The sequence below is a fragment of the Muntiacus reevesi genome, chromosome 7 (genome assembly GCF_963930625.1).
Source record: "Muntiacus reevesi chromosome 7, mMunRee1.1, whole genome shotgun sequence".
NCBI lineage: Eukaryota > Metazoa > Chordata > Mammalia > Artiodactyla > Cervidae > Muntiacus > Muntiacus reevesi.
Genome location: NC_089255.1, coordinates 10,984,618 through 11,007,685, shown reverse-complemented (window position 1 = coordinate 11,007,685; position 23,068 = coordinate 10,984,618). Strand labels below are relative to the sequence as shown.

General features: G+C 43.8%; 1 protein-coding gene across 1 annotated transcript in view; it reads right to left on the bottom strand.

Annotated features, from left to right (window-relative positions):
- Nucleotides 1-23,068, bottom strand: part of THBS4 (thrombospondin 4) — a 51,638-nt gene that overhangs the window by 11,581 nt on the left and 16,989 nt on the right. The window contains exons 3-13 of the mRNA XM_065941094.1: nt 15,594-15,841; nt 13,235-13,343; nt 12,766-12,848; nt 12,385-12,436; nt 11,961-12,163; nt 10,161-10,298; nt 7,863-7,931; nt 5,201-5,353; nt 2,196-2,300; nt 1,518-1,625; nt 1,048-1,207 (exon numbers count right to left, since the gene is read on the bottom strand). Coding sequence (XP_065797166.1) covers nt 1,048-1,207; nt 1,518-1,625; nt 2,196-2,300; nt 5,201-5,353; nt 7,863-7,931; nt 10,161-10,298; nt 11,961-12,163; nt 12,385-12,436; nt 12,766-12,848; nt 13,235-13,343; nt 15,594-15,841 — 1,428 coding nt within the window. The remainder of the gene's footprint in view (nt 1-1,047; nt 1,208-1,517; nt 1,626-2,195; nt 2,301-5,200; nt 5,354-7,862; nt 7,932-10,160; nt 10,299-11,960; nt 12,164-12,384; nt 12,437-12,765; nt 12,849-13,234; nt 13,344-15,593; nt 15,842-23,068) is intronic.

The window sequence follows — 23,068 nt, the reverse complement described above, 5'->3', positions numbered from 1 at the left end:
AATCTGTCTAAGGTGTCGAGGGCTATCACTGTGACCAGATGAGGCATCAAGAGGGCCAATCCTGGGGAGGGAGGAGCTTGTGGGTCTGTTACTACCAGGGACCCAGGGCTTGGGCAGTGGTGGGCTGGAGCCAGGCCCCTCATACCACTTCTCCCCAGCTTCCTGTTCAATTGTGTCATCTCCTCTTGGTAACTTGGAACCAGGGATGGTGGGAGTGGTATTTACATCATGGAAATGCAAATGCTACAACTCAGGGCCTTTTCTGTTCATTTTGCTGAGCTGGTTTAGCAGCTGTCAGGCTTATAGAAGGTAAGGTTGCATTTTAGAGAGGTGTGGATTTTCTGGAGTAGGGTGTTGGTGGGTATAGTATATTTCTAAAAGGATATTCCTTTAAGGTCCTGTGATGTGATATGTTTTTCAGAAATGATCGAATCCAGCCTATACTTTGATGACAGTCACCTATGTTTTATGGGAGCTATACAGAAACAAATGTCCTTCCCCATGGCCTGTGGAGCTCTAGAACTGTCCTCCAGGGGTGCTACTCACACAGACCAAAGTATGAGGCCCTTCAGTGGACCCTGGAGCTGGCTGATGGCAGCCACCTCCCTTTCCACTCTCTGGGAAAAGACCTGATTCGCTGCGTGAGGAGCCTGACCTGCGGCTGCAGCACTTGACCCTGCTCCGTCCCTCTCCCTCAATCTTCTACTTCTCGGGCTCTTACACTTGAGAAGGACGGTGGGAGGGAGGAAGCTGTAGTCTGAGAAGACAGATGTCCTCCAAAGACACAGCCTTAACAAGACACTGCTTGAAGGGATTCCTACAGCTTCTGGCAATGACGTCGAGTTCCTGGAGCATGAAGGTTATTAAACATGGGAGAAATAAGTAGACAAAAATAAGTGGACCTAGGGTCCCCCAGGCTCAGGCTGTGTAGAACCACCCAGAGCAGGAAGGCCTTCAGAATCAGTCATTCTATTCCTGCTTCTAAGAGAGAACAAGGAGAAAAGCACAGATAGATCCCGAGGAAAAGACGGAGTGAGGCAAACCCACCGTCCCCATCCATGTCGTCATCACAGGCATCGCCTTTCCCATCCCCGTCGGTGTCTTTCTGGTCGTTATTCACCACATTCCGGCAGTTATCACAGGCGTCCCCGAAGATGTCTTTGTCACTGTTCCTCTGGTCCACGTTGTGGGTCAGGACACAGTTATCCTAGAGGATCCCGAGACCGACATTGACTGAGACCCCCCGTGTGCCTGGTCCTGTGGTGGATGCCAGTCAACCTCCTCCCACCCCACCCCCTGCCACAGGCATGAGATGTCAGACCTCAGGTGGGCAAAGCTCCTGTTTTGTATTTTAAACATTTTGGAATCTCAGAATAAAAAGTTACAGTGCCGTGGAAACACAGGCGTGGAAACGGACATTTGGGATGATTCATATAAACAGTGAACTTCACGGACTTTCCTCCACCACCTCTGGCATGTGGCCATTCCCAGGCCCTCCCAGCAAAGCAGGTGCCTACCTGCTCATTCAGGATCCCGTCCCCATCAGCGTCCTCATCGCAGGCGTCTCCAATGCCATCCCTGTCTGCATCTTCTTGGCCAGAATTTGGCACATACTTGCAGTTGTCCTAAGTTGGAGAAACACAGCTCAGGGGGACATCTACGTTTGTCTTTTTTCCAGCTTTATTGAGGTATTTTAACTGACAAAATTGCAAGACATTTAAAATGTATAATGTGATGATTTGATACATGTATATATTGTGAAGTGATTCCTCCACTGAGTTCATTAACATATCTGTCACCTCACATACTTATCCCCATCTTTATTTTGCTGAGAACATGTATACCCTTAGCAAATTTCAAGCATACAATACAGTGTTAACTACATTGGATCCACAGATCTTATTCACCTCATAATGGACAGTTTGTACCCGTTTACCAACTTCTCCCCATTTCCCCACCCCATCTCCATCTAAGTCAAAAACTATTTCTGACCTCAACACACTCTGTACCTATCTGACTTTATTGTCAATGGCCGTTTTGCTACATTTGAGATGCAGCTACTTTAAAAATACAATTCTGAATGGAACCCACAGAACCTCTCCCCCATATAAGATGAGGCTTTGGAAAGCCACAGAGCGAGTCTGCATATGTACTTGCGTGTCTGTGAACGTGTTTCTCCTGCTCGTCCCCCTCACCTTTTTGCAGTTTCTGGCAGAGCACGGCAGTTCTTCATCAGGGTAACTGTCAATGTCCATATCCTTTCCACAGATGTAGCCGTCCCCAGCCCAGCCGACCCCACACTGGAAAGACAAAAGCCTGTCAAGAGCCCAGGCGCTGAGCCTGGTGGGAGGCTGGGGTTTACAAGGGCCTCTGCTCCAGTGCACAGGCCCAGAGGGAGGGCCCAGAGCCAGGAGGCTTTGTTGGTAGGATTTTAAAACTATTAAGCTGTGTTTTGAATATTGTAGTCTAATGGTTCAAAATTCAAAAGATACAAAGGCAGAGTGAAAGTTCCTTCCTGCTCCTGGGCTCAGGAATCCAGGCAATTCACTCTTATGAATACTTTCGGAGACACGCTGGGCAGAGACCAGCAAACACATATTCTTTTTCTTTTTTTTTTGTCCTTTAGCACAACTGGTAGCACACACATATACTACTCTGCACCTTGATTTTTAAAAATTAACATTACATCTTGGGACTCTTTCCATATCACTGCATGCAGATGTATTATACATAAATTGGAATGCATGCACCTTAATTCAACCAGTCCCCCACTGGTGGGTGTAAAGTTGTTAAAAACTTTTTCTATTGCAAACAATGCTGCCACAAAGAATTCTAGTAAATTTGTCCTTCTGCACATTTGACAAATTCCAGTATATTTGACCTTCTGTTTTCTTAGTGTGAAATTCCTGGTTCAAAGGGTATTTATTTGTATTAATATTTGTAATTTGGGATTATTGTCAAAACATTCTCCGGGGAAATAAATGCACACATGGGGAGAGAGGCTGTTGAGGCACTTTGCTTATCATCCTGGCACCATATCTCTGTATCTAATGGTCTTCTAGATCATCTTCCACCATGCGGGGAACCTTTCAAGGTGCTTAACCTCTATTCATATCCCCTAACAGGAGAAGGTTCCCACAGGTGTATTGCTGGGTCTGTGCATTCTCTATTTTTCTGAAAAAGTCTACTCAAGTTCTCTGCCACCACCAGCTGCTGAGAGAAAGCCTTCATTGCTAGTAGAATAGGCATTAAGGTAACAGTTATTCCAGACCAGACTCTATAGACATTTTCTCCAGTCCTTAGTTCAATGTCTTCTGCCATATGTATTTGGTTAACATGAGTTATCTCCCTCATATCCATATCCTAGTGGGCCTGCTTAAAAGATGAATGATAAACCTAAGAGAAAGGCAACCCTTCCATAAGGGTGTCCGGGGTGTGAGGTGGAACCTGGGAGCTCAGCCCAGGGGCAGGATAGGGACCAGAAGGGACAGGTAGAACAGAAGAAGGAACAAGGGACAAGGGGGCCTGGCAAGTGACAAGGAACCGGTGAGGTGGGGGGACAGAGGTGGGGTGAGAGTCTGGAGAACAGAGTCAGGGCCAAGGGAAAAGAAACTTGACATGAGTTAATGTTAAATTTCCTGCCCTCATTAATCAAAATAAGGTGATTTAATACCAGTGACTTCCTAGGCTGCAGCCTGTCTCTCCTCAATCATGTGCACCCCTCTTCTGCAACCAGAGGCATGGAAGGCAGGGTTCCAAAGACACCCCTCCCATAACTACCCCTATTTCCGTTCAGTTGTTTCAGCACGGCCTTTAGAAGGCCTGGAAAGTACAGCCATGGGGGTATCGTCCTTGACTCATTTTAATGAAGAAAAAATTTCCTCTAGGAACAAATACGTTTTTAATGAGCCAGTTTCTGACAGATTAAATTATTTTAGTAGTCACTCCAAGTGTATTAATCCTTCACCATCTGTCGCTGTGCCTTATTACAAATTCAAAAACACATTAAGAGCCCCATCACCCACTATCCCAGGGGAATGGTTAATTTGTTCACAAAAGATGAGGATTTAAACATAGATATATGCTTGCCTCTCAATGGGAATAAACATGTCCCATTGATAGGAATTAAAGAAATTGTTGGGTTTTTTCTCCCCCTTCAACCCAGCTTGTTCCCTCGTCAGTACCTTATACAAATTACTTGTACCACTGGAGAGGGGGCATGGCATTACAGTTATTTCTTTATCTTGGTTTTGCTTCTCCTCATTCGTCCTATTTGAAAGGCATGTGCTCACAGTAGAAAATTTTGAGAACAAAAAGTAAAGAAGTCCGAGGGATGAAGAAGAAGGGAGAAGTCTCCCAGAATCCATCCTGCTGTTCAGGCTGACTGCTACACCAGACTCTAAGGGGCCTGATCCCCAGGGAGGAGGGAGGAAGTGAACAGCTGAAGATAGATTATTTAGCCATGTCTAGAACTGAACTGAACTGAACTGAGAAGCCCCCCACTCCCGTCCCAGGACTCTGGGGCTGGGGGTTTGGGGACAGATGGCAGTAACAAGCTCCATTCCTCACCAAGGGCCCGCTCCACACCCAGTGGTGGGAGACCCTCGTGAGGCTGAAGTACTCTGCCCTCTTCCCCGGCCTCCCCTCCTCAGGCTGTTCCTGGGCCAGGAGATGCATGGGAAGGAGGAGCAGCTCCTCCTGAGCCTGGCAGAGACGGGCAGAGAACAGCGGGTGCTGGGGAAGGTGGAGGCTTCACTCCCAGGGCAGTTCATCTCCTGGAGTGTTAGGCCAGACTTGGAAACTGGACGTCCTAGGGGCGAGGACAAGGAGAAGGGCAGTGTGCTCATGAAAACCAGCAGCTTATTGAGGGACTAGTCGAGGGAAGGCGTCTCCCCCGGTCCTGGGGCTCACCTCCTGGGCCTCCCACAGAGGGTGTATGGGAGCTGGAGCTCCACCACCAACATGCCCAAGAAGATGGTGTTGACCCACGGCCAAGAGAGCAAAGGTGGCTGATGGTTAGGTGACTTCAGATTGCTCCCCTAAAACTTCAACTGACTCTGTTACGACCACATCCTTCATTTATTTTGATGGAATTGCTTTCGTTTTTGAGTGCTTTTACTCTGAAGCAAGCAGAAACCAGAGAGGGGTGGTGGTTCAAAGGGAAGATGGAAAACAACAAAGCAAGTAGCAGATGACTTACCACGCACGTCACATCCCCCTGCCTCTCTTCGATGCACTGGGCGTTCACACTGCAAGGGTTCAGTTCTGGATCTCTGCAGTTTCTCTCCATTTTGCATCCCCTCATCTGATCACCGATGTACCCTGGTTTGCAAGGCCCACAGCGATAAGATCCCTGCAAGGAACAGAGCGAGACGATGAGCTGGGGGCTCGGACCCAGGAGCAAAGGGCCCATGATGGAATCTATTTGTATTTGGACTTGATAATGCCAGGACCAAGTGAGCACCATGCCGGCCTCTGTTGTGTGTGTCTTATAACATCATATGAATGTTGAGGGAGACACTAGCAGACTGGAAGCCACAGCCAGCCACAGAGACATGAGAGGATAGAACCAAAGGCAGAAGAAGGCTGGCCGGCGAGCAACTTGGTCTTGCCAGCTCCACTGTGGAGGGGCAAGAGGAAAGGGGTGAAAACCTTAATGAAGTCCTGGGAGGTGGACAGAGAATTTACTTTGGGGACAAAGGATATGGCTTGGTTAAAAGGCAAGTTAGAAAAAAATTTTTCATGTTCATTTTAAAAAAAAAACTCAAGTGATGAACAGAGAAATGTTGGTGGCCTAGCACTGAGGATTTTTGATGAGGTGGGCTGGTGTGGAAGAAACCTGGCAAATGACCTGTCAGGTCCATTAGGATAGCACTTCCAAGGCAAGCCTGACTTTTTTTTAAAGACAGCTTTACTAAGATAGAATTTACATACCGTGAAAGACACCCATGTAAAGCATACAATTCAGTGATTTTAGTCACTCACAACTCCTTAATCACTAAGTGCAGAAGATGCTCTCCAGTGATTTTTTAAAAATATTTATTTGGCTGTGCAGGAACTTAGCTGTGGCATACACGATCTTTAGTTGTGGCATGTGGGATCCAGTTCTCTGACCAGATATAGAACCCAGGCCCTCTGCATTGGGAACATGGAGTCTTAGCCACTGGACCACCAAGGAAGTTCCTTTTTTTTTTTTTTTGCTGCACCACAGGGCTTGTGGGATCTTAGTTCCTTAACCAGGGATTGAACCCAGGCCCTGGAAGAGACCTAACCATTGGCCTGCCAGGAAATTCCCTCCAGTGATATTTCTTGGTCTGTTAGCCTCCCTGGACCATGGCCTTTGGTCACTTCTCTCCTTTTCTTTGCTCCTCTGCTCATCTTCCTTCACCTACTTGTTCATTTTTGAGGTTCTCGAGTTCTACTTTCTAGACAATTCCACTGCATACTTTTCTTCTCCTGGGGTGGCTTTAGTTATTACCTTCATGTCAGTGTCTCCCAGATCTATTTCTGCAGCCTAGCTTTCTCCTGGTAAAAAGCTAAGAAGCAGTAAGTCCCAGTATATTAGCAGGCAGAGTCGTGAATAAAAACGGTTCTGCAGGTGAACTGGACATGTGTGGTCTTCGCCTAATTATTTCACTTTACTGTGCCTCAGTTCCTTCAGCTGTAAAATGGGAATAATGATAGTGCCTACTGACAGATTGTTGCAAGGATTAAAATAAATGGCAATATTTATAAAATGCTTTGACATATAAGGAAACTAGGAACGTAGAGATTACAAACCTTTCCCAGGAACATACTCTAAGTGAGAAGCAGTGATATTGTTGTTTGGTTGCTCAGTCATGTCTAACTCTTTCTGACCCCATGGACTGTAGCCCACCAGGCTCCTCGGTCCATGGGATTTCTGAGGCAAGAGTATGTGGAGTGGGTTGCTATTTCCTCCTCCAGGGGGATCTTCTGACCCAGGAATTGAACCCACATCTCCTTCACTGGCAGGTGGATTTTTTTTTAACTGCTGAACCACCAGGGAAGCGAGAAGTACCAATAGCTGAAGCCACTAGTTCTTTCCTGACAGTCTACTCGGCTACATCTATCACCTTGGAAAGAGTCAACAGGTACTTCCAGAAATAAAACCCTTTTCCAAAGAGTTAAAATTTAGACCCCTAAGTGTTAAGCAGTTTCATTTAATACAAATGACTTTTGAGAAGTTCTGTAATAACAATGAGTACCATTTGGGAATTGTCACCAGTAAAGTGCCTATTCTGGAATACTGAACTATAAATACAAACTAAGAACCTCTTCCTATTTAAAAAAATATAAGAATGATAATATTTTATTAAATAAACACTCATCCAGAAGCTCAATACTGCAACTTTGAGAGATGATAAAGAACAAGTTTGGCATTTTGAAAATTAATATTTTGAACATGCTACTCTTGCTTGTGAGATCTTAGTTACCAGACCACGGACTGAACCTGTGCCCTCAACATTGAAAGCACACAGTCCTAACCACTGGACTGTCAGGGAATTCCATTATAAAGTTATTCCTATATAAAAAATTACTTATCAATTACTCTTACAGTAAAATCTTTTTCAGTACAAAACTTTTTATCTTTTGGCCATGCTGCATAGCATGTGGGATCTTAGTTCCTCAACCATGGATTGAACCTGCACCCCTTGCATTGAAAGTGTAGAGCCTTAACCACTGGACCACCAGAGAAGCCCCTCAGCACAAACTTTTGTCCTCATTTGCAAATCAAATATATTATGTCCATATGTTCTCTACTGCCCTGGGGTTATGATTTATAGATACACACTTGTTTTAATCACTGGTCATCAATAACAAGAGCCATGAAACATACTTACCAAAGTGTTAATACAGATAGAATTGAGAACACATGCTCCGTTTCGACACTCATCAATGTCAGTGCAAACCTAGTGTGGAAGAGTTGAAAGAGGCACACTGTTTAAGTAGACAGGCAAATACATTTTGCTTTGTTTTGACATCTTTGGTTGAAGCGACAACATGGACTTTCAGAGTGACTGGTCATCAGAGCACTGTTTTAGCCATCTCCCTGTGTTTGCATTGGTCTAGGCTCAACCTAATGCCAAGGGATAGTTGACTCCTCGGTATTTAAAGCTGTTCAGAAACTTAACATGATTCATCTGCTCCACAACCTCAGGAAGGTTCTGCTTTACCCTGCCTGGGACTCATGCACTTCTTCTACCCAAGGATTCCTATCTCTACTCAGTTCTGAAAAACCCTTAGTTCCCCTCTGCTCCTGTTCCTTCTATTCCTTCTTTGTAACTACACTTAAACAAATATTAGACTTTCTTAATCTCTTTTGACTCTTAACCTCTCATCCCTGTTTTCCATATTTTTCTTTCTCTGTGCTATATTCCAGATGATTTCCTCAGATATACGTTATAGACAATAAATCCCCTGCTAGCTGTTTTGCTCATCTATTTTATTTTTATGTCAGTTATTATATTTTTCACTGAATAAATTTTACTTGGTTATTTTTTCAAACCTGACTACATGTATTTTTTCCACATTGCCTTATCCCTTAACTATGGTATCTATTTTTTCCTTTTTCTCCTTCTGAACTCATTTTATACTTGTCATATCTCCTCAGGGTAGCTTCTTTATATAAATTACATTTTTGTTTATAAGTGTATTCTTAGTGGCCTTGCTTTTGCTTGAGGGTGTCCCACGGGCCCTGAGTTTTGGAGTCTCTTCACAAAGTGGTATCAGCCAGGGCCCTGGGGATTTTACTGCTCTAAGGCTAGTTTTTATGTCAATTTTGGGGCTTGTTTTTGCATTCAATCTGTAACACAGATTCAGAGCTCACGACTTTATGTTGTACAACCTCGGAGCTTTGATTTGCTGTGGGGAACCATGATTTGCTGTCAACCATGTCCCAAAACTGACATCAAGCTTCCTGTTGCTTTGCAGGGGGATGGCTAGGGAAGTTTTTTCATCTCCTTATAAGGAGGAGGGTAGCTCTCTGAGGCTTCTGGCTTTCTTCAGGGGTACCAGGTCTTTCCAAAAGTATCTGCTATACCCACATAGTGCATGAACCCCAGTGTCCCATGTGGGGGCCTATACCCATCTCCCATCCCCCATGAGCTGCTGTGGCATCGGCTTCCATCCACAGCTCTGAGTTCCCACTTTGCTTCTAGAACCTGCACATTTCCTTGTATTTCTTTTGATATTGGTCATGCATTAAAATTTGTTGTTAAATGTTAGCAAGTTAGCTCCCTTCGACTTGAGTTCCTTCTGCCATACTGGAAATCCACTGGAAGGGCTACTTCCTAGCTGACATAAGGCACCTTCTATCTCTTTTTGTCTGTTTCCCTTGGCTTAGTCTTGACAATTCTGTCTTTACAGAAGAGGAAGTAAAGCTTTAGGTTATTACTCTAATGACTTCTTGCCATCCCTGTGTGTCTAGCTTGGTTCCTTTTTCCAGCCTAAAAAATGATGCCCTCTAGAATTCTTTGATAGGCAGCTAGGAAATAATGAACCTCTGTCCTCTTCAAAGCTAATAATTTCCCTAAGGTAGTAAAATATATTTATAGACCAACCATTTTTAAGTGCTGAATACATCAGAAAGAATTTCATAGTCAGTTAGTTAAATAATGACCAGGATATAGTAGAACATCGGGAAATAAATGGAGACTGTCACAAACTGCTCAAGAGATTTTTGGCAATTTATGGCTGGTATAAGAAGGAAGGGGGGTTTCCCCGGGGGATTATTTCTACTCTTGAAATTCTCTCATCTCTAAAACAGCTTCTGATCAGCAACAATGACTCTGCAGAAGTGACCTAATTTTTCAAAGCTTTTATTTGTTTCCCCAGTTCTTAAGTTATTGTGTCACTAATCGTTCAAATGGCTACCAACAAAATAAGCCTGGATCCAGCCACATATCCAGTTTTACCGCCTTCACTGGTTTTCTAAAGATACTCGATGATCCCAGTTGACTAGCTGGCTCCTCACCAGCCTTTATGGACATGCATATTCAGAAATGAGTTGGAAAAGCCTGCTAATGTGCCCATAGTGCCTGAGGACATTCCACAGGCCCTTGTGGAATGGAAAGAAATGGGAACCAACCAAAGGTTTCCTGTTGGCGATTAAAGATCAAAAGACCACCACTTCAGCCCACCTGCTTGTTTGTCTTGGCGAAATTGATCCCAACGCCCTGCATCATGGGCCCCGTGAAGCCCACCGGGCAGGCATCACATCTGAAGCCAGGAGCCAGGTTTACACAGCGCACGCCAGGGTAGCAGGGGTGGTATTTGCACTAGAGAGAAACAAAAATTCAGTCTGTAGCCACAGAGAGAACACACGCTCAAATGTCCATTCGTCTCTTTGCACAAACTTGTGGAATCACTTAACTATCCATTTTTTGGTGGCTGAAATGATCAAAGGCAATAAAGGCTTCCAATTTCATAGTGACTCACAGAATCCCTGACCCACATGGCCTGGAGGTTGCCTTGTTGTGAGCTTCACTATAGTATAGAATGAAGCACAGCTGAGTGGAAAGGGTCCTAATGTTAACCAGTCTAACTCCCAGGGCAAACTCCCTGATATTCTAACTTGGAATTTAAAAATGTCTGGGAGAGAAAAATGCTCCTGGACCACTTGTCAGGTGGGCATTGAGTCCAAAGGCATTATTAAAGCAACTACTCAAAGAAAAAGACCTTGAGAAGATCAAGCCAGGGCAGTTGTCATTTCTTCAGTAAGATGTGATTCATCAGGGGCTGTTCCTGACTTTGTACCCTATGAAGCCCATGGCTATTCCAAGGCTCTCACAGTCTAGGAGATTCATTCTTCTTTTTTTTTTTAAACCATTTCGACTAATGTAAAAAGCATGACCACTTCCTGCCCTTTCAAAAGAAGGAAAATTCCAGTTCACAGATAAGATCCACATGCAGTTCTGTGAAACATGTGCAGATGCTCTTCCAAAGGAGGGATAACTAGAAATCATCTTAATTGCTTGCTACCTGGGGAGGTAATCGGCTACCACAAGTCTGTAGGATGCCTGTACATAAGCTAAGCTCCTTCCAGCCTTCCTCTGGCCCAAAAGTGTGAAAGTGTTAGTTGCTCAGTTGTGACCAACTCTTTGCGACCCCGTGGACTATAATCTGCCAGGCTCCTCTGTCCATGGGATTCTCCAGGCAAGAATACTGGAGTGGGTGGCCATTCCCTTGCCCAGGGGATCTTCCTGACCCAGTGATTGAATCCTGTGCGTTGAATCCCCTGCACTGCCGGTAGATTCTTTACCATCTGAGCCACCAGGCAAGCCCTCCTCTGCCCTGATAAAAGGACAAAGGCACACACTGGGTCAGCCTTGCCACGGGTTACGAACACTGCGTTGAGACTGGACCAGTGACTGGATAACTATAGTCCTGAAACAATCTCTGTCAGAGGGTTTGCCAGTTGGCCAAAACAGCCTGTATTTGCCGTATGCGTCTTTCTGGCTCTGTCTCTGGGCACTTTTGGTTACTCACAGATTATGGGGCCTCCTCAAAAGGTCTTGTTGGTTTGAGATTCCTCTCACTCCTCCATTGAGGAAGCCTGAAGAAATCAGTTGCAACCCCTAAAGTATATACCCTTACCCAGACGGTTCCCTTTCCACATTCACAAGTGTACAAAAAACATCACGGTAGTCCCAGAGACTGCTTGTAAGAATCAGCGGTAGAGTCGAAGGCTGAAATCTCAGCATTGCAGCGACACGCACCACCGCGATGGGAAGCCCAGACAGGAGGTACAGTGATGGCGGCCACAACCGCAGGTCGCGTCTCCGCCTCCCCACCACCCACGGGTCGCTTTAGATTCCCGAGGGAGTCGTTTTTATGTGGCCTTGAGGACAACCCAAGCCGGCCCGCAGTCATGGGCCTGGCTTCTCTCCCGTAAGCCGCAGGATGGATGCGATACGGGGGTTGCCGGGCTGAGTGTTTACCTCATCCACGTCGGAACAGGCGATCCCGTTTCCGGTGTAGCCCTCGGGGCAGGGTCCGCACTGAAAGCCGTCCCTGGTGTCGGTGCACCGCACGCCGCGGAAACACGGGTTGGAATCACAGCGGCGCACGGGGGGTGTCGGGGATGCCGCGGGAGCCACGGGCACCAGGGTGTTGGGGGTTGGAGACTGAAAGCTGAGCGGGCCTAGACAAAAACCATCATCCACAGGTTTCTAAACCACCGGGAAAACAGAGCTGATACAGGATGTGGCTCAGCTTCCCGCTGGCTTTCTTTCCCCTTGCCTCCACCTCGGTGCCAGACCTCCACAAACCGCAGCCGGCGGAGCCTCACCCACCCAGGCCCTTCGGCAGTCCGCACGGGCTTGTCCAACTCAGAAGCATGCCAGTTACTAGAAAAGCACTCACCGCAAGCCTGGCATTCGGCTATGGTGTTTCGCAAAAATGATGTTTCCTTGACCTTTAGAAATGGGAAGGGGAAAAAAAAAAGATGGAAAAGGAGTACCTGATGTATAATCCAGGAATGAAAGAATCCATGAGTGGCAAACTATTAAACAGAACCTAAAGGAATGTTAACACAGCCCTGGGTGGCTCCCATTCTGCCTGGAGCCCTGGTGTGTTTATCACCCTGTGGCCCCCCATTCTCAGAGCCCTTCCAGCAGAGCCCCAGGGCGGGAGGCTGCATAGGGCCACCTGAGGTCTGGCTCCAGGCCCTTCCCTGCCTCTATCAGCTCCAACAGAGAGCGTCTCTGTTAGAGCGCTTTTCTGTTGGTCCATCCAGCTTGTTACCTGCTGTCTCAGAAGATCCTTCACCTCTCCCAGTAGCTGGTTTAGCTGTGACATCTGCCCCAAGAACTGCCGATTAAAGTCTCCTATAGGAACAGCAGAAGGAAAGGAGGGCATCAGAAAGTGACAGCTATTTCTATAGGGACTCAAAAACATATTATTTCCCAGAGAATTATCATGATGAAAAACTCAGGGTATGAGAATTTAACATGGGGTAACATTCATCTAATTCGCCTAAAAAATAGTGATAATGATGCTGCTGCTCTAGTTAGTCCAAATTCCTATGAGTTATACAAATACAAGTGCGATGAAGATACCTCTTGCCCTGGACTTTGGCACAAAAGCCTGATTTCAGTAGACACACCCTATAGGACTGCCCTGCTGACAGCCCACCCTTCCGGGACAGGACCCAGCCCATGACGGGCCTGGGGGTTTATTGATGGAGGTGAGCAAACGGCCCGAGCACACGCACCTGTGTTTGTGGTGGCCAGTGGCTCGCTCTGCTGCAGGAAGCAGTCTTGCAGGCTTGCCACCTGGATCAGTGAGCCTCTCACCACCAGCTTCAGCTCTTCCAAAGAGTCCTGGAAGAAATTGGATTCATACCACACATTGCTGATGCCATTCAAAAGCCAGTGGGCATGCAGACTCACAATTTTCATAACACAGTAGGCCTGAATACTTGGACTCTGACATCTTACATAATTTTGTGGGTTTGCATTTTTTCCTGAAGCCCTCGAGCCCTGCCCTTCTGACTGAAGCAAATATGGAAGCAGCCAGCAGCTTAGGAGAGTGCTGGCATCCAGTGTGGTCTGAGAGTTCATCAAGGTGACTTGGAGAAAAGAAAAGGCCCTTTTTCTTCATGGTAAACAAGTTCTTTTGTGGTAGGAGCCTCTTAAGAATTGTGTGTTTATGGAGTTTAGATTGGAATGAGTAAGACATTGATCCCAATTTTAAACACTATTATTTTTAGGATGTCTTGGCTCCAGGTCTTAGCAAAGTCTCCGGTTTCCTTGGATTATGAGAAAGAATACATAGTATATTCTATAATGTATATTTTTGTACGTTTTCATATATTTTCACATTACTGGATGATAGCAATCATTCATTGTTAGTCAAGTTAATTTTCTCACCCCTTAATTTTGTAGCTTTTACCTGTACTCATTATTTTATACACAGATGATAGAAAACGTTTATGTTAACTGCTGATGTGAGGTCTTCATCCTTATTTTAGAAATGAGCACACTGATGATTTTCAGAGGGACTCTGCTTTTCAATTTAGTTAAGATGTATGCAACACATTTTATGTAACAGATATTGTGTTGGAACCAGACCATAAATTCTATGGAGGCCATGACTATTTTGCCAACTATGGGATACCTAATGCCTAGAATGTGCATATTGACTGATTGATTGAGTAAATGAGAATATGAATATGAAGATAGAGCATTGTGGTCCTTGCTGACAATCGAAGGAAGTAGAATCTGGGGGGAAAAACCCAAAAAATTCCATCTATTTCTGATGAACTTAGCTTTTAGAAACTGACTTATTTGGTGGTGGATACTAATTTCTAAAATAGTGACATAATTTCTTACTGTCATTCTAACTATCTGGGATACTTTGGGGATTCAGAAATAAAATTCAGCATATCTCATTTTTTTTCTCTTTCCATAAATCTACACTAAAATATATATATCTTTCACTCTCCAAATGTAGATTTCAGTCTTGAAATTTCTGCTTGAAAATGCTCTCTATATTTTAAGCACAAATTCTAGTATCTGATTCATAGTTTTTATATTATTATCTAAAGTTTCTCAGCATTCCTAGTTATAACCGAAATTGCTGTTTATAACCTGCTTCTTTGTACAAAGGGCTCAGAACACCTTGGTACTGGGTTGGCCAAAAAGCTCGTTCAGATTTTTCCCATAACATTGTGCAGAAAAACCCAAATCAACTTTCTGGCCAACACTATACAAGCATATATAAATAAAGTTAAAGCACATATAATAAAGTAATGAAACAGAAATGGAAAATTGTGATTGTGATAAATAAGACAACAACAATATGGGCCACAGTGGATGAACATGGTTATTGATTTTGGCACTGACTTCCATATCAGATGAAATTCAGGAACTATGACCAATTATAGTAATTATTGGAAAAGACAAAGAATACTAATTATTTATAGGAAATGGAGTATTTCCTCCATTTCCTATAAATAATAAAATTATATTTTGTTTTTTAACAAAAGTATAAAGGAATATATGTGGCAATTTCTACAGTAGGTGCAAGGACATAATGGAAAAAATACCACCAACTAAAACAGAAGACAGAAGTGATGTGATATGTAAGGCCTCGTGGAAGTAAGTTGGCAATAAGGTTCTTTTTGTTAGAGATGCTCTAGTAAGACCTATGGAAAACGTTGTTCCTGGTGTTTGTCAAGTTCCAATCATTCTTTTTTACTTCTATTAAAAAATTATACTTTTATGAAAGATTAAAAGTAGATCATCTCACAGCCCTAAGATAGTTTAAAAGTTTTTGCTATTCCTTTTCTACTTTATAAATATATGCCTAAAGTCTCCACTTATCTAAAGCAGTAGTAGCTCTCAATTTTGACTTCACATTAGAATCAGTATTTTTAAAAGGACTGATGCCGAGGCACCACCTCCATAGACTGATTTGTCTGGAGTGTGAGCCACCGAGCAGTTGGTTTTTAAGTGCAGTGAGTGGTTCTAATATGCAGTCAGAATTAGACCCATTCTTGACCTCAGCCCACTCGTCTGCATTCTCAGAAACCATCCTTCCACTTTGGAGAATGGTCTGTGGGTTCTTACATGTGCCTTCCTCTGGAAAGTCCTCAGTTCCACAGCCTCGGGACTCTGGGCGAGGCCGGAGAAGGCTCTGGGGAGGTTGTGGATGGAGTCCACTCGGGTGCAGTCCAGGAACAGCTCCACGGAGCCGGCACCCCGGTGCAGGTTGGTCAGTCTCAGCAGCAGCCTGTGCCTCCTGCCGTCAGCCAGCTGCAGGTTGTTGAAAACCACCAAGTGAATCCTCCCGTCGTTCTTCAGGTAACGGAGGACGGCTGGAAGCAAGCACCGATCAGTGAATGACGAGAGAAGGAAAGAGGGGGTGGCTCTGTGCCAAACAGCCTCCAGGTGACAGTGACAAGGCTAGGTCATCGGAAAGATGCACGCAAGTCAGAACCATAAATGTTCAACATTTCGTGTGCACTGGCCACCCACTGTTGCTGGGGATGTTTTGTGCTCATGAAAAGAGATGATAAGTAGGAAATTTGAAAACAAACAATATAATTTCAGATAATGATGAATACACTGAACAAGCAGAACACAATGAAAGTCAATTAATATCCAAGTAAGCTCCTGAGGGCATGAATTCATTAATTCTCCAACACTTCCTGATCACTACTATGGGGATGGGTGCTGCCCTTCGTTGTTTTAAACACTTATATTCTATTCATTGCAACCCTATGAAACTGGAATTAACTACAGGTGAGGAAAGTGAAGCTCAGATAAGTGAAGTAACTTGCTCAAGGATATAGTAAGTGACAGGACTAGAATTTAAAGCCAAGTGTGGTTTATTCCATGGCTAAAGAATGCTAGGCCTGGATGGGGTTTTGTAAGCATATGTTGAATCAGGTGTGATCCGTTGTATTATCCCTCAGTAAAACCTATTTTCAAATTTTAACAATGCTCAGTTAGAAAACCAAAGGTATCCATGGATGCAAAAGAAAGACTCCATGGGAGATCCACTGCCTTACATAAGAAGATATTCTCAGTATCATGTTGAGTGAAAAAAAGTTACGGGTCAGTATAGGTTCGCTCCAAAAAAAACCATGTATGTATGTACATACAGTATACACACAGATACAGAAAATTAGAAGAAAATATTTGTATGGTCATTTCTGGGTGCTTGGTGATATGTGTTTCTTTTTTCTTCATTTTCATTGTCTGATTTTTCTATACAAGAAACGTATGCATTACTTATATAATACAAAAAAAGTTAAAAAAAAAAAAACAGAATTCCACATGTAAACCCAGAGTGTGCTACAATCAATCTGTACGATTCACAGCAAGCAACTGGGACCAACTCTCTTCGGGCACCTCTTCTGTGAGGTGTAAATGCCAACTTGGTGTTGCCCAGGCAGGAATACCTGTTTATGCTGCGGAATTGCCAGAGAAAACAATCACCACTATGAAATTTAAGGGTGTTTTTGAAGACTTCCTCCAAATACATTTGACTTTCTAGGCTGATTTCCCCACCCTTCTACAATCTGACTAGGTTTGCTTTTCCATTTGACCATGGCTGGAGGGGGGCCAGTTGGTATCTGAGTCCGTGGCATAGAGAGAAGCCAGGAGGCGTCAGATCTTCCCTCGTGCCCATGGGACCACCACCACTTGCTTACTGAGAGAGAAGAACTGGTGACTAGGACAGACTGCCTAGAAGGACAGACTGCCTAGAAGGCCTTTCTATGACTATAGGACAACACTATGCTTCTGAAGCAAAGTATTGGTAAGACTGAAATGTGGAATGAGGAGAAAGAAAATAGACGTGGGTAGACATTCTTGAGGTATTTTAAATAGGGGATACAACAGTATTTTTACCCCTTTTTTAATATTGTTGAGAATTTATAATAGTGACAGCATGGCTTGAAATTTGAGGCATAAAGTACACAAAAGAGGGGGTAAATTGAGCCCAAACATATGCACTAATTCAATATTTTAAAACCTCCACTCCTTTACTTTTGAAATAGTTTTGTAAATCCCCAGCATTTTTACGGGCCAATGAAAACACCACTCAGACCAGCAGAGCTCAACCCGGTCACAAACACACACATACTCAGGATCTCCTTATTTTCCTTTCGGCCACAACCTCTGTTCCTCATATTAATGGTTTAAGAGGATACGCAAAGTAGCTTAAAACAAATACTCGTGGTTTTTCTCCCCCAACTGAGATTTCTGGTGGAATTCAAAGGAGGCATATTTTAGCGGACCTCTTGCCTGTTTTTAGCAGGCTTTCCAGGCCATGTGGGTCATGATTTATTTTCATAACTGAATTGCTAAGTTTAATTTTACAAATACTACCTAGTGGAGTAATTTCCGCCTAACAGGTGCACATTAAATGTTGTGAATATGAACTTTCAATGAATAATTAGATGACTGCATTGAAAGCTTTTCACATATAAATCGAAAAGTTTAGAGTGGCAATTTAACATCTACTGCAGACAGCCAAACCTGCTATTGTGTTCACGCTGTCTTTTAAGGGCATTCCACACTTCTGCCTTGCTTGGCGTTGCAGTGCAACGCTGAATTAGGTTCCTCCCGCTCCCAGATCTTGCAGCAAGAGCAAGAGGGGGTGAAAAAAAGGAAAAGAATTATGGAAACTACCCTCTTCGCAAGGTCTGTTAGCAGAAAAATTATCAAGTGCTTGGACATTTACTATTCTTCACACTTGATCCAATAATTCTCATTTTGCTTATGGCTTTCATTTTTCTTTTTTATTGCAAGTTCCTTACTTTAGTGCTTCTGTACTTATTTTAGCTTCAGAGCTGTAACATTTCCCAGAGGGTTGACAGGCACCTGCTAGAAAACACGTTTCCCCCCCAGTCATACGGAGGCTAGAGACAGACTCAGCAAGCCAGGAGGCCGCAGCCTGGGACCCTCCACGAGCTGCCTCGGCAGCAGCACCGGCAGGAGGGAGAGAGCAGACCCAGCTCCCATCTTCGCTCTCCGTCCCCTCACCGGTGCTCACCTCACCCAGTCTTAGCCCCCTCCCCTCCACACATACACACACAGGGGAGCATCGCAGCGGGGAGGACACCAGTCGGCCAGCAGGACATCACTGCGCCTCCAGAAGGAATGCAGTCAGGCCCGGGAGCTGGGAGGAGCAGTCTTCCCTTGCTGCATCCCACCCCTGCCCCTCGGCACCCCAGGGAGCACTGCACTCAGGAAAGCAGCCGTCACTGGGGACAGCTCTGCTTCTTCAGCTGAGGCACATTCCGTTCTGCTTGTTTCTCACGGAAACAAGTTAGCCTGGTGATTCCAACCTGCTTCTCTCTCAGGGTGAGCACCAAGAACCCGTCTGATCAGAACCAAAGGCTGCGGGTCTTCAAACACGTTTCTGTCTCTACGCTGTTCCATCTCTGGGTTTCTCTGCCAGATTCCTGACTCATCTTCCTGCTCAGGGTCTTTTCCTGTGCAGTTTTTCTGGACGGACAGCTTGAGATGCCTACACGACTGTTCTGATTAAACGACTACCTTCTCAGTGCAACAGACAAGTGAGCCAATGGAATCCTTCACCAGCTCCCTAGTGGTTCCCAATTAACGTGTAACTTATCCCAGGACTGGCCTAACCTTCTAGCCACCTTCCATTCTGCTGATGACTGCCAGGCTGAACAACCTGTTTTAACAACCTGTTTTCATGCCTCTCTAGCTTTCTCCAGCCTCTCTCATCCTTTTCTTTCTGTGCAGAATGTTCTCTTCTCCCTCCCTCTCCTTCCTGCTCCATCACTGCTACAAATCGAAAGCTAAGATCCAGCTCAAATGCACCTGAGTCCCTCTAGTCTTCCATCTTCCTCATGACTGGAAGTTATCTGCCTCATCATATTCCCTTAGCACTTTCTCGGTGTTTTGATAGGTGTACTTTTCCAGCCAAAACTCAGATACTTCAATCCCTGTGTCACCCTGAGTCCAGTTTTTAAACTATTAAAAGGATTTAATAAAAGCTGTCCTTCCTACTTCATTTTCTGTTCAGTGGTGATTAAATAAGAAAATGCAAAACTATAAGCTGCTATACACATGTAGGTACAATTATATTTGCTTATTTCTTATCTTCTCTACTAGAGCAGAAACTCTTGGGACAAGGAGTCTATTTCTTACTAATTTTCCCAAACACCACAGCATCTGAGAACACCAAATACAATTGTTTGTTGAATGAAAAATAGATAAAATATAGTATTCTTATGTTTACTCTGACTTTTTAAAACCCACAGTCTTAAAAAAAAAAGAGCAGTTTCTATTGGTTTACTTATATAAATCCTTCCTTTCTAAACTTAGCATCTTTGCGTACTTGAGAATCTGGAGCCTGATTTTATGACTACATTTCCATGTCCAGGTATTAGCCTGACAGAGGAACCACGTAACCTAGCCTGATTAAATGCCATCCCAGTGACTGGAAGGAGATGAAGCAGCAAACCCAAGCAATGAAGATCTGAAATATTGCTATCATCTTGAGAAAGAATTTTCAAAAGGTGCTTTTTGAAAAGTGGATGGACATGGTAGTCAAAAATATTATGATGTGTTGAATGTCAAAGCTATGAAGTAGGCTGCCAGGTTTAAAGAACTGGAAGTGATAATATTTTGCCTGCTCGGGCTAAGGAGTTCAGAGTGACGTGGCCTGTTAGGGCAGCGAACTCGGCAAGGTAGTCCGGGGCTTTCTGCTTTGCTTGGCAAATGGCTTTGCTCTTTGGCACTTTTAAAGATATGATGAAAGCCACTGCTGTCAACCTTTCCTCTTCTTCTTAAATAATTGTATTTTAAAAGAGCCTTCTTGCCATTAATGTCTCTTGTGATGGATGTTCTTGTTTGCCTTGACTCATTTGTCTTTATGCCCTATACACTGGATCTTTGTAACTTTAGTGCTTTGGAAATACATATAAAAGGGAAACGATCAAATTGCTTTTCCTGAAAGTACTGTGGGTAACTCCCAGGTGTGATAAATGCAGTATGTGTGTTTGGAAATTCTTTTCATAGCAGTTTCAACCAATGTAAAGTTTACAGAATACACACGGAGCAAAGAAACCATCCAGTGAAAGGAAGCACAGCAAGTATAATGAACTTCTGCAGGCGGCTCTATGCTTGGATAAGTTACGAGGCATCACTACACAACTACCCAGTGGGGGAGACAGTTGTGAGTGTGCACAGAATCCCGAGGTCACCCTAGAGGAGACAGTTCTAAGTGTGCACAGAATCTCAAGGTCACCTTAGAGGAGAAAATTACAAAGAAACTTTGATGCCCATGGAACTCTCTCTAGCCTTAGCAGAGCCACAGAATATTAGCATTATAAGTCATCCAGCTTAATATCTCACTCCACAAATCCCTTCAATAAAAATGTAGCCTCTACCAGCACATTTCCAGTAACGAAGAACTCATTACTTTGCAGAAAAACCCATTTCACTTTTGGATTGCTCCCCAAGATTTTCCTAATTCAGAGCCAGTATCTGTTTCCTCTGCCTTCCACCAGTGTGTCCTAATTTTACTCTTCACGACTACAGACAGATTTAATCTTATCCTCAATCGAAGTGATATTCTTCAAATATTTTTAAGGCAACTTTCATATCTCTCATGTCTTCTGTTTGACTCCTTGATTTCTCTAGTTCCTTTAACTTTTTGACTTGTGGTATTAAAAAAAAACAACTAGGACTCAGAAAAGTGCAGTTTAGTGACTCTCTTCAAAGTAATCTCTGACTTGACAATGTCCCTATGAAATGTGCTCATAACCAGACACAGTATACTAAATGTGGCTGGATAATTAAGGATCCAGGGGGACTACTAGCTTCCACAAATCTGGTCACATGTACATATTAATGTACATTTAATAGAATGGGAAAGACCAGAGATCTCTTCAAGAAAATTAGTTTTACCAAGAGAACATTTCATGCAAAGATGGGCACAATAAAGGACAGAAATGGAATGGACCTAACAGAAGCAGAAGATATTAAAAAGAGGTGGCAAGAATACACAGAAGAACTACACAAAAAAGATCTTCATGACCCAGATAACCACGATGATGTGATCACTCACCTAGAGCTAGACATCCTGGAATGTGAAGTCAAGTGGGCCTTAGGAAGTATCACTATGAACAAAGCTAGTGGAGGTGATGAAATTCCAGTTGAGCTATTTCAAATTCTAAAAGATGATGCTGTGAAAGTGCTACACTCAAGATGCCAGCAAATTTGGAAAACTCAGCAGTGGCCACAGGACTGGAAAAGGTCAATTTTCATTCCAATTCCAAAGAAAGGCAATGCCAAAGAAAGTTCAAACTACCGTGCAGTTTCACTCATCTCACACACTAGCAAAGTAATGCTCAAAATTCTTCAAGTCAGGCTTCAATAGTACGTGAACTGTGACCTTTCAGATGTTCAAGCTGGATTTAGAAAAGGCAGAGGAATCAGAGATCAAATTGCCAACACCTGTTAGATCATCGAAAAAGCAAGAGAGTTCCAGAAAAACATCAATTTCTGCTTTATTGACTATGCCAAAGACTTCGACTGTGTGGATCACAACAAACTGTGGAAAATTCTTCAAGAGATAGGAATACCAGACCACCTTATCTGCCTCCTGAGAAATCTGTATGCAGGTCAAGAGGCAACCGTTATAACTGGACATGGAACAACAGACCTATTCCAAATTGGGAAAGGAGTATGTTAAGGTTGTATATTGTCACCCTGCTTATTTAACTTATATTCAGAGTATATCATGCAAAATGCCAGGCTGGATGAAGCACAAGCTGGAATCAAGATTGCTGGGAGAAATATCAATAACCTCAGACATGCAGATGACACCACTCTTATGGCAGAAAGTAAAGAAGAACTAAAGAGCCTCTTGATGAAAGTGAAAGAGGAGAGTGAAAAAGTTGGCTTAAAACTCAACATTCAGAAAACTAAGATCATGGCATCTGGTCTTATCACTTCATGGCAAATGGATGGGGAAACGATGGAAACAGTGAGAGACTTTGTTTTCTTAGGCTCCAAAATCACTGCAGATGGTGACTACAGCCATGAAATTAAAAGACGCCTGCTCCTCGGAAGAAAAACTATGAAAAACCTAGACAGCATATTAAAAAGGAGAGACACTACTTTGCCAACAAAGGTCTGTCTAGTCAAAGCTATGGTTTTTTCAGTAATAATGCATGGATGTGAGAGCTGGAGTATAAAGAAAGCTGATAGCCTAAGAATTGATACTTCTGAACTGTGGTGTTGGAGAAGGCTCTTGCGAGTCCCTTGGATGGCAAGATCAAACCAGTCCATCCTAAAGGAAATCAGTCCTGAACATTCATTGGAAGGACTGATGCTGAAGCTGAAATGCCAATACTTTGGCCACCTGATGCAAAGAACTGACTCACTGGAAAAGATCCTGATGCTGGGAAAGATAGAAGGAAGGAGTAGAAGGGGATGACAGAGGATGAGATGGTTGGAAGGCATCACCGACGTGATGGACATGAGTTTGAGCAAGCTCCAGAAGTTGGTGATGAACAGGGAAGCCTGGTGTGCTGTAGTCTAGGAGGTTGCAA